The 12,082-nt window shown below is 38.2% G+C and overlaps 1 protein-coding gene across 10 annotated transcripts in view; it reads left to right on the forward strand.

The window, feature by feature from the left end:
- GREB1L (GREB1 like retinoic acid receptor coactivator) overlaps positions 1 to 12,082 on the forward strand; it is a 133,212-nt gene that overhangs the window by 97,774 nt on the left and 23,356 nt on the right. For all 10 annotated transcript variants that reach the window (XM_021551543.3, XM_021551545.3, XM_021551539.3 and 7 more), the window contains 7 exons: positions 3,014 to 3,340; positions 4,202 to 4,330; positions 4,871 to 5,005; positions 6,844 to 7,041; positions 7,811 to 7,991; positions 9,411 to 9,603; positions 11,004 to 11,137. In XM_021551543.3, the coding sequence (XP_021407218.2) occupies positions 3,014 to 3,340; positions 4,202 to 4,330; positions 4,871 to 5,005; positions 6,844 to 7,041; positions 7,811 to 7,991; positions 9,411 to 9,603; positions 11,004 to 11,137 (1,297 nt within the window). The remainder of the gene's footprint in view (positions 1 to 3,013; positions 3,341 to 4,201; positions 4,331 to 4,870; positions 5,006 to 6,843; positions 7,042 to 7,810; positions 7,992 to 9,410; positions 9,604 to 11,003; positions 11,138 to 12,082) is intronic.

Consider the following 12,082-nt stretch of genomic DNA (forward strand, 5'->3'; position numbering starts at 1 on the left):
ACTCAAGGCTCTTGTAGGGCTTTGTTTTGAGTGGAAGGGATAGTCAGAAACTAAATGCAAGAGCTTATTACAGCAATTCTCCCATCTTAGATGGTTGGAGAAGTAGTCTCTGTGGGATGCACCCTGAAGTTTGTCTACCCAGAAATGAGTGTCAGCCAGACATGGATGGCATTTGAATATGTTGACTTCAACTGTGTAGAATAATAGAATAGAATCATATCAACATAGAATCATTTAGGTTGAAAGAAACTTTAAGATCAGTGAGACCAATCATTAACCTTGCACTGCCAGGTTCACCACTAAACCATGTCCCCAGCTGCCATATCGCTGTGTGTTTTGAATGCCTTCAGGGATGCTGAATGCACCACTTCCCTGGACAGCCTATTCCAATGCCTAACCACCCTTTCAGTGACGAAATTTATCCTAATGTCCAATCTAAACTTTCTCTGGCACAACTTGAGGCCTTTTTCATCTGTCCTGTTACTTGTTATCTGTGAGAAGAGACCAGTCCCCACCTGGCTACAGCCTCCTTTCATGTAATGGTAGAGAGCAATGAGGTCCTCCTGGGCCTCTTTTTCTCCAGGCTAAACAACCCCAGCTCCATTTCCCATAGAACTTGTGCTCACCAGCTCCATTGCCCTTCTCTGGACATGCTCCAGCACCTCAACATCCTTCCTGTAGTGAGGGGCCCTGAACTGTACACAAGACTCAAGGGATACCCTCACCAGTGCTGAGTACAGGGGGATGATCCTGCCCTGGTCCTGCTGGCCACACTATTTCTGGTGCCTTGGCCAGCTGGGCATATATATGCTGGCTCATGTTCAGCCAGCCATCAACCAACACCCCCAGGTGCTTTTCCAGCAGGCAGCTTTCCAGCCACTCTTCCCAAGCCTGTTAACACTGCTGGGGGTTGTTGTGACCCAAGGGTGGGATATGGCACTTTGTTTTGTTGAACTTCAAACCACTGTCCTCAGCCCATTGATCCAGCCTACCCAGATCCCTCTGCAGAGTCTTCCTGACCTCTGTCACCTGCAAACTGCCTGAGGGTGCTCTCATACAGAATTACTGAACATTGTGAGTTGAAAAGGACCCATAAGGATCATCAAGTCCAACACTTAAGAGAATGGCCCCTACGGAGTTTGAGCCTACTGCCTTGGCATTATTAGCACTGTGTTCTAGCCAACTGAGCCAATCTCACTCCATCCCCTTGTCCATATCATCAATATAGATATTAAACAGACTAGCCCAACTGAGTCCTTGGGAACACCACTTGTGACCGGACACCAACTGGATGTAACTAAGATATTAATATTTTATGATATTGTTTATTTTGCAGTTTTGATTTTGAAATCAAGATGATCATTTGCATGCTCATTTCGGTAGAGAAGCTTCTATATATTCCCTTTTAACATCAATATATATTTTTTTAGGAAACTATTCACAATCAAAATCAATATCTGTCATTGTGTCTTTCATCTCATCTGATATTAGTTCCATTATTTTTCTGGACAGTTGTGGAGAAAGACTGCCATACTTTCTTATAAGTAATCTGAGTGAAATTCATTGTATTATCATACCGAGAAACTGCTTTTCCATTTGTACCATTATTTTAATCTCCTTGGATTCATGATGATGACCCTTGTGTTTAGAGCCTGTCTCTTAAGTAGCCTCCCTCAATCAACAACAGCTGTTAGTGGATAGCATCATTTTCAGGGGTTGATATGTTACTTTATTTCTACAGAGGAACATTATTCTTTACTGATATGTCTTGTTTTTTTTTTTTTAATTTTGAGGTCTTCAACGACCTAGAATGTGTAATGCTTTCTTAGAAAGAAAAAGAAAGTACATTTCCAAAAGAGAACTCTAAAAGAGAGAATTATGCTCATGCTGTGTTAAATTTGACTCATCAGAATTTTTCAATTTGCATCAAAAATTAAAACAGCCATGCACCTACAAGTTTATAGTTGTCTTACCATCCTATGGTAATTGGATGGTGGCACTTTCCATATGTTACTTCTCAAAAAGGCAAAAAAGACAACAGGTGGCAGTTTTTATCGATTCTGTGCTGTGGATTATTTACCCACACCCTGTTTCTCACACAGCCTTTCTGTTTCCTGGCCTGAAAGAAAACATAAAACCAAACCCAGTATTTCACATCTCTCTGATATTTAAGTCCCCCCTGTTTTGTCATAGAAAAGTGAGTTGCTAAAGTGTGAAGCTGCCTCCTTTGGCATGGATATGAGATCTTGGCAATATAAGCCATGGTTACTTTTTACTCTGTGTTCATGAATATTTTTAACTGTTCCTGAATATCTTTGACAATGAGACAAAGCTAACTGAACAGAATGTTAATTGAACTTCATTTGGAGGACTGATGCCTTATAGGATGGCTTATATTTATGTTTTCCAGTTCAAGTTGACAGTACAGTTGACAGAGTCTGGGGAATGTAGATCCAAAGTTGCATATTCTTTATGTTAGGTGCTTGCAGATTTGCTAAATTAATTTAATCAAGCTAAGGAAGAGGTTAAACATGTTTATTTGCATCCATGCTTACTTGATTAATATGCAAGATGAGAAAAAGCAAAGTGAAGAGCACTTAACAGGCTTTGTCAGGCTGCATGGCTGTGATTAGGCTACAGGGATAAGCATTTTGGTTTTCTGCTGCAAAAACATATGGCTGCATGCTTAATCCTTCTCTTCCAGGCAAAAGGCACATATTTTCCCACCCCCTTGTTTCTCCCACCAGTTGCTGAAGCTAGGAGTGAGGTGGAATATCTCATTGTTTGGAGGAGGAGAAAAAAAAAGGTGATGCTGGAAGAGAAAGGCTTCTAAAATAAAAAACCAAGAATAAGGCATGTGGGTAGATATCCACTGAGTAGCAAGTGGGTTTTTTAAAATATAAAAAAATGTGGTGAAAGAGCTTGTCAGATCAAGACAGACATGTAATTATTCCAGGTTCAATAACATTTTTATATGAGACACTGTTCTTCTATTTGTTTGTTTTCATTGTAGGTCCTGACCAGATACCCCTGAGGGAAGAATTTGAGCAGATCATGTTGAAAGCTATGCAGGAGTTCACTCTGAGAGAGAGATCCTTGCAAATGAGTGCACAGTGTATCTCTGTGTCACCAGGTCAACTCCCTTGGCTTGCCAGGTTAATCGCTAGTGTGTCTCGGGATCTCGTGCATGTGGTTGTCACCCAGAATTCCCTGGCAGAGGGCATCTCGGAGACCTTGAGGTCTCTCAATGAAATGAAACACCAGCAAAAGCTACCAGATTATGTAGTTGCCATTTGTGCATCAAAGATTAGAGGAAATGAATTCTGTGTAGTAGTTCTAGGTGAGTATATTTGCAGACTGCTTCAAATGGGAATGCAAATTAATTTTCTTGAGTTATTGATCCAGTTTTTAAATCCCATTTATTATTTTTATTCTCCTTTGTATTGTTGTACTGCAATGTCACAGTTTACTATATGTTCAGCAAGACTTGGAATCCTGAGGTCCATGAGGACATAGAACAATTTCTTTATACTAGTCATTACTACTTCTTGAGAGGCCTGAGACTTTATTGTTTGTGTGATTGTGTCAGAAAATATCTTGAAGTGACCCAGTGGCAATGTAGTTGCTTTGTCTTTGTTTCATGTAACAACTGCGATATTTTGCATGGCAGAATCTTCTGCGGACTGCTTAAAACAGAATGTGCTTTTCATCCTTTTGATCCTTATTTTTATCCTTTTTATTCTGCACTGATGACTGGCAGTGCTGTTTGTGTGTGAATGAGTGTGTCTGGATGGAAATGAACTTTGACTAGTCATCTTTCCTTTGTAGGCAGATGAATCAGTAATGCCATTTTTTACTTTTTTTGCCTTTTTTCTCCCACACAAGGGATAATTACTTTTTTCCTATTTATCCATTATCCTCCATTTAGTCTAAGGTGAAAATACATATTTTGAGTATCATTTGTCATACAAGTATGCAAAATTACGTGCAGTTGCAAAGAACCTGCTAAAATTAGTTATATCAACTGATTCTCCAGTCACTAATGAAGTAGATTTGAGACTGCTCTCACAGTCTACTGGGTAAAGGTCATGGAGATCCATGACTGAAGACCAAAGTGTCCCAGACTTCTAGGATGAGAAGGTTGTCTTGACAGTAAACTGTATTAAGGTTTGCTCTCACACCTTTCCCTTCTCTTCTCCAGGTCAGTATCAATCTCGGGCACTTGCAGAGAGCATGCTTACCACCAGTGAATTTTTAAAAGAGATCAGCTATGAGCTCATCACAGGGAAAGTTAGTTTCCTGGCATCACATTTCAAAAATACATCTCTAGGTGAGTGATTCTAAGAAATTCTAGCCAAGACAGTCTTGTCTTTTGGGCTGGTGTGTCTCCTGTTCAGCAGTTAAAATGCACATGGATACAGCTCTGTTCTCTCCATTGAGAGGCATTCTGTTCCTCTCTCCTTGTGTGTAAAAGAGTGCTTGTCTCCTTCACCTGTGTGGTGGCAGCTCATAACCCTCTGGCAAAACATTTTCAACCCCGTCTCAGCTGTTGAATATAATGGCAGGGCATGTAATGCACCCATAAGTACACAAGTGTTTTCTAGTTTGTGCTTTTAGCAAGGTTTTAGAGGTTTCTTTGTAATCATTAGATGTCACCAGTAGCTGTAAAGCCATAGATGTGGTTCCTTCTTTTCTTTTTTTAAATGAATCCAATTGGTAAATCAGTAGATAAAATAGAAAAGTATTCTGCCTCCCTCTCTTCCCTGCACCCCCAGTCCCTTGCCTGAGTGCATACCCTTGTATGTCATGTTCAATGGTGTTTTCTCTGAAACGGTTTCCAGATTATTTGATGTTGCTAATTCTGATCTAGGTGATGATTTGGACAAACTACTGGAGAAGATGCTGCAGCAGAGAGGGGAAAGTGTCATTATTCCTTTTAATGGAGATGTTAGTGAGTGTGTGTCATCTCAGGAGGCAATTGCCATGGTTTCTACCCAAGAACCAGGTAATTTTTTTTACGTTCAAGATATGAAATAAGTGAGTAGCTTGTTAAAAGTCAAAATGCATACACCTCAGGAGAATCTGAAAGCACATTTGCAGTCAGTGTGCCAACCTTAAAATACTAATATTGCCAGCTAAATGTAGCAATACAGTAGTTGCTCAGACAGAAAATCTCTGTAATAACCTTCAGCAATTTTTTCCCCCTGATGTTTTTATATTCTCTAAGCTAAAACATTTTATCTTCTCTTAAGCATCAGGCAGAGTAGAGGAGATGTTTCTTTGTAACACTGGCAGAATGGATTAATCTCATATTCTTGAGCGGAGAAAAGGAATGTAACAGGTGTCCTCCTGCCTGGTAATATGCATTAGAGACCTTGTTCTCTGAGGCTTAAACATTTAGGGAATGTGTTTTAAGATCTTGGACTGAAAGTGCTAGGCAAGTGTGATCTGTAATTTGTTGATCTGATATGTGTCTTATTCAGCATAATGTAATAAGATACTTAAGTGCAAAAGGTAAGCTAGGATTTCCTGTCTAAAATTGCTAATTTTCAGAATTGTTTAGATATTCAGAGTTCTAAACATACTTTCCTTTTCATATCACAATAATGGCAAAAGATACACTGAGCTGTTGTGAACACTGAGATTCTTTCAGGTCCAGTATCAAAGCAAATTCAACCTCTAGTAAAGCTTTTTTTCTGTGAAAGAAAGGTATGCTCTTGGTTCATATTAATTAACTTAAATTCATCTATTTGGTGTTAAATCTGACTGGAAGCAAAATGGTTTATTGTCTCCACATGCAACAGGAGATCCAACTAGAAGGGCTCCAGGCACTTTGCTCTGGCACCTTCAGAAGTACAAGTCTTGAGCTTCCCCAGAGGATTCATTTAAAAGGAGAATGATCTTTAGATTTTGAGCGTTGTTTTCTTCTTACTGTGAACTTTTTCTAAACCTTCATATTTTCTCAAACAATTGTTTTGAGTTCATTTTTTCCTTAACATATGGCTGTACAGTGGTTGAAACAATTGAGAAACTGCCTGAATTTAAAAAAAAAAAAAGTACATTTCCTAGGCAGTGAGAGGAATATTTCTTCCACGGCAGATCTGCTGAAATGGGCACTAAGGCATACTTGAGCACATGCACACATGAAAGCACATCCCTGTTTAAAACCAACACAGTAGAAAAAGTGGCATAAACAAAAAACTGCAATACCCTTATAGGATTTAATCTGGTAATCTGCAAGTTGAAAAGTGATTAATGAAGCATGGTTTACCTAATGGAAATACTGAAATGAAATATGCTTTTTATTTTGAGGGAAAAAAAGTGCTCTGGTCAGTCTCTCAGTTCTCTGCATCTAGTGTGATACTGGCGTTCATTAAGTCCAAATAAATCTGAGTTTCAGAAGAACATTAGAGCTTTGTACCTCTCTGCTTTTTATTATATGTACACATGCACATCTTTATAGATATCTATGTATGTGCATGCATATTATGTATGTGTTGGTTCATTTAATAGAATGTATTTCACTGTGTTGGCATTGAGGTTTCCTTGGGTCGCACTGTTAGAAATCCTTAAAACGCTTAGGGCGTTTTAAGAAATGAGCAGTGCTGTACTTGAGGTCATCTGATACATTACCACATTTTGATCAAAGAAAGAAAGTTGGCATTTGTGATCTGGACCAAACTCTCCAAAAGGTTGAGATTTATTCTGGTGAGTGATTTTTTTTCTTTTTTTCCTGATAATAGAGGGTAGGCTGTTTGGAGGGTCATGTTTTGCTGGGGGGGTGGGAAAGTAAACATGTTTCTTGCTGTGTTTTGTTTTCTTTTTCAAACAAACACACTCTAGATTTGGATGTTGATACCTTCCAAATTTACCAGCCACAGCTCACAGTTGCCAGAAAGCTCTTGTCCCAGGTTTGTGCTATAGCAGACAGTGGCAATCAGAGCCTGGATCTGGGCCACTTCAGCAAGGTGGACTTCATTGTGATAGTGCCCCGTTCGGAAGTCCTGGTGCAGCAGACCCTTCAACGGATTCGACAATCAGGTAAAAGGGAGGGGAGGGCAAACAGGCTGATAAACTCCAGTGTGTGGTGTTATTACATCATTACTGGTGTAAGGGGAAAAGTAAGTTACTCCAATATATCTTTTGTTCTCATAGTTTGTGTTTTATTTCACTTCTTTTAAAAAAAAAATTCACAAAATCATTAAGACCCTGGAAAATACCTAATTGACCAATATTTCAGAGTAGTTTATTCCTACTTCTTTAATTCAAATGACATTCAAAGTTATAGGCATTGCACTATACCTAATTTATGAATTGACAGCAACATATCTTTACTAAGACCAGTTGTATTGACACAAACATTGAAGCAGAGCATGAAAAGTATGATATTTTGTATGATACAATACTAGGGAGAATAAATTTTGATATTTGCAAAGGAAAGGTCAGGGTGACTCCTTCTAACTCAAACAATATTAATGTATTAGCTTAATGTAGGCAAGTTTGGCCTAGGATTGATCATAGAGCATACCCAACTAAGTGCTGCTTTGGAAAAGTTTGTGGAGGCTTGATGTTTTCCCCCATTTTTTGATAATGTGAGAAGTTTTTGAAAGGTCTTCAGGCACTTTCTGGAGGAAATCAGAAGCCAAGGAGCACATTTTGGCCTCCATTTCTAGAGAAATTGCATTTGGATAATCATCTTCCTACTGGGGCCTATCAGTGGTTTTGCGGACAAGTGGCAACTTCCCATTGACCCTTCACTTTTGGATGCGCTCAAAGGAAGTGATTTTTGTTGTATCCTTCCTTTTGACAGGTGTGCTTGTGGACTTGGGCCTAGAAGACAATGGGACTGCCTATCAGAGAGCTGAGAAATATGTGGTGCGGCTGGACAATGAGATTCAAGCTAAATTTGAAGTTTTCATGAGGCGAGTGAAGCAGAACCCCTACACACTCTTTGTGCTGGTTCATGACAATGCCCATGTGGATTTAACAAGGTAGCTGCTCCAATCTGCTTAAGGAAAACCATCCTCTCCCAGCATCTTCCCATTAGGGTTTTCAGAAGACTTACGATCTTAAACACATATTGCTTTGTCTAGGTGTTTTTAAGGCATTTTGTGCCTTATAATCGGAAAAAATTTTGGTTGCCCATAATATTTGTTACCTAATTCTGATTCACCTGAAGGTAGGTGAGACTAGTTTCAGATTACTGGATGCCTAACAGGACTCTTTTAGGGTTATGTGCTATGGTGCTGAAATCTAGGGGAAAATGCTGGGTTTTGCAGATTTCTTTGTTCTTGTCTTTTTTTTCTATTCCTCTTCTTTTTCTGTACTCAAACCCAAATGTATCTGATGCTCACAAGCTGGTCATGCTTTAATTCATGTTTTTATCCCAGATAATAGTGTTGTTTGTGATATGAGAAAGCTTGCAGACATTTAGGTCTGCATCATAAGAAAGGCACCATAGCTTCTGTAAGAAAAGGATTTAAAGAAACAGCTGTATTAAATTTGGCTGTAGGTCTAAACACAACGTGTACACACATGCAAAAACATTTATTCATACCAAATCACAGCTTCATCTTGAAAGAAGAAAAAAATAAGTAAAGCTGATTATTCTGTTCTTGTTCCATGAGTAAACTAGGGAGAATAAATAAAGTGTTTTAAACATGATATACAGGGTTGTGGGATTCTTTTTAATATTAGAAACAGTGAAAGGTGTCCCTGTCCATGGCAGAAGAGTTGGAACTAGATGATCTTTAAGGTCCCTTCCAACTCAAACCATTCTATTGTTCTATAATAAGCAAAATATTCTTCTTGAAGGACAGATGTAAAGAGACAAGAGCAACATTATTTCTACCTGCTCTTCCCATTCCCTTTTATTACTGTCTTTGCTATACTTTGAATTTGGAACTTCTGAGTATGTAATGGAAGTAAAGGCAATTTCAGGAGCTCAGAACATCAGTAGACTTTGAGGCTCCCCAGCCTTTTAGAAATTTGTTGTTTCAAACTGGAGAAGCCACTGGATTTCATAAAATTGCTAATATATCCTACCTCCACAGCTCATGGAACAGTGTTTCTTACTGAGAGGGGTTTAATCAGCTTTGGCTTATTTTTGGTTTCCTCTGTGTGAGGAAACCAAAAATAAAAAAATGTTTTTTTTAAATTGTCACACTAATCCACCTTCTCACTGTCAACAGATTTCCATCCATTCTTTAGGTGTTTGTTGTTTTCCCTTGTTTTCTTGAGTTTACCCACAGAGGACAGTCAAACGTTTTTTGAAGTCTTCTACATTTCCAAAGAGATTTTTTTTTGAGCCATGGTTCTCTGTCATTTAAAGATTTTTCTGTAGGAAGAGAGTAATCCGTTGAATTTTTAGGACATCAGTAAGGCAATTTTTTGAATTTTTATTTCTGCAGTGCCATTTCAAGTTCCCTGTCACATGGTGAGCCTAATCATGGTCTGGCTGATAGAGTTATTAATTGCAGGGAGGTGCTTGAAGCATTCAACCTCCTTGTTCTTCAGGTCAGCTCTTTCCCTTATGCCCTGCAAACACAGCAGTCCAGGATCAGCTCTAGCAATGAGGTACATTGGATGCAATCTGACACTGGGGTAAGTGTTTAACTGTTAATTTTAACTGTGAATTTTAATTTGGAATTTATACCTAACAGAATCTAGAAGATGTGTGTGTTGGGAGGGAGCTCTTTCACTGCTGGAGTTTATTCTCTTAGATTCCAGATGGACAGCCCTGAGATACTGATAGTAGAGGTAGCACCTGATATTTAGGACCAGGAATTAAACAGTTTTCTCTATCCAGTCATGCAAGATGAGAATCCCCTCTCTGTGCTCTGGTCAGACAAGGCTATGTAGTCATGCCAGAAAGCTCCAGAGCTGGCTTTCCCTTTTCAAGCAGTCTGACTTTTGACTGTAAGTTATATGTCACATAGCCTGTCAAGTCTATTCATTACCTTCCCAGTCCTAATTAAAGTTTTGTGCTAGGTTAACAACTTTTGATGTAGTAGGTGCTGTCATTGTGCAGAGGAAAAATTCTGTTGAATATTCTGCACTATTAACTTTTTTCAGCATTTCAGCCAGCTAATGCTGAGGATGGTTTGGATAAACCTGCTGAAACCAACTTTTTCTCCTATTACTTGTTTGGTGTATTTATATCAGATTTGACTTTACGGTGCTGAGTGGGCCGTTAGTTTCTGCAAAGTGTCTTAAAATGGGAGCTGTAAAAAATAGTTAATACAAAATGACAGAATGAATGAATATTCTAAATTTGTTTTTTAGTTGCTTGTTAATATAAACCATGTGGTGACCTTCTAAAATGGTCTAGACAATTTTTTATTTCCCAAAATAAAAAAAATTAACAATTTTCATTCTAATGATTAAAAAAAAAACAAACCACAAAAAAGAGAAAGACTGTAGGTGGTTAATTACATTCCTAGAGATTACCGCTGATACAAATGCACTGGAGAACATGCTGTGCTTCCATCTAAGGCTCATGAAATTTGAAACACAAATATTCTGCCTTTCTGATAGCTGTCTGCAGATTTACATTCCAACAAAAAAATTAACAATTTGTTGTTTCCATTAGAAAAGCATGTAGACTCTGACAATCAAGAACAACTTTGGAAATTAATAAACCTTCTCTTCCACTATAGAAATGAGATGACAATTGTCAGTAGATTTAAAGCCAGAGATAAAGAGTCACAAAATAATTAGCAGGATTCTAGAAACCCCCTGCAGTCACAGGCAGGAGATACACTGAAAAATTTGCAAGGACCTACACCTGTCTTTCCTAGCTGTAGACAAATAATAAGTTAAATAAAAAAAGAATTTACATTGTATTGTATTAATTGAAACAAATAAATAGTATCACGTAGGGAGAATGGATAAAAATAAAGGATTCTTTGGGAAAGTGCTTTCCACTTATTTTTTAAAATTACACAAGAAATAAAAATTTGTTCCAGAATACCTTATATTTTTGCTGTTTGTGTATGAAACAGGATGATGCAGGAAGTGAAGAAAAGCTATACTTCGGTTTGAATGAATACAGCAAATCCCTCCAGTGGGGAGTCACAAGTCCCCTTTTGAGATGTGATGAAACCTTTGAAAAAATGGTCAACACGCTTTTAGAAAGGTAAATAATAACATGGAAACTTGGGATTCTGCCCAGTTGGGACCTTAAAGGTACATATTTATGAGCCCCATTACAGTGGATGAAGACATGGTGACCTTTGATGTTGATCTTGGAAAACATGAAGTATGTGCAATTTTATTTTTGTAACAAATTTAGTGCAGTTTGAGCAGCAGATATCCTTCATTTGTTTTTAGAAGAGATCAGGCCCATTCAGCAGCAAGCTGGGCTCAGCTGTGCTTCTCTCTTCTTTTGGCTCAGCCTTCGCTGAGCTCAGAAGTTACCAGAGGTTTCATGCTTCACCACTTCTGGTGTCTCTCTTGTTGGTGGTGAGGGTGTTTCAAAACATTTTTGTTATTTCAGTAGTTGGCCATGGTTTTGGTTCCTGCAGCTCAGAGCCTGTTAGTACCCTGCAGCTGCCTGAAAAAGCTACTTTCATGGCACATATCCAAGATACAATTCACTGTGCCCATTTCAGGAATGAGGGGAATGCTGGAATTTCCAGTAATGTGGAGTTAATCTGCTGTGCATATCAGCAGGACAGATCTTTTATAGCACTTCAAATGTTTTCATATTTTCATATTTGGTAGAACAGGATTGTTCTATGTTCAGTACTGTGTTTTCTCTTTTAATTAGGTCAGTATAATAGTTGTAAATGCATCTGTGTTTATTAAGTAAAATTCATATCAAATGTGTTAAATTACCAACATTAATAAGTGAATCATTAATATTCAATATTTATTATTATCTACAAAAGGCAGTAATAATTAGATCAGTTCCTTAGGTTTCTCCTATTCTTTCTGGTCAAATACAGTGGAAGAGATAGTAGTCACTATCACTCTTTTTCTGTTTAAGTGTGGATGGGAAAAAGGATGAAGGAGGATTCATGTATGTGCAAACAATCATAAAAGATTAGGATAATACTAGAAATTGATGGCAGGTGAACCT

This window comes from Lonchura striata, chromosome 2 (assembly GCF_050655825.1).
Source record: "Lonchura striata isolate lonStrDom1 chromosome 2, ASM5065582v1, whole genome shotgun sequence".
Taxonomy (NCBI): domain Eukaryota; kingdom Metazoa; phylum Chordata; class Aves; order Passeriformes; family Estrildidae; genus Lonchura; species Lonchura striata.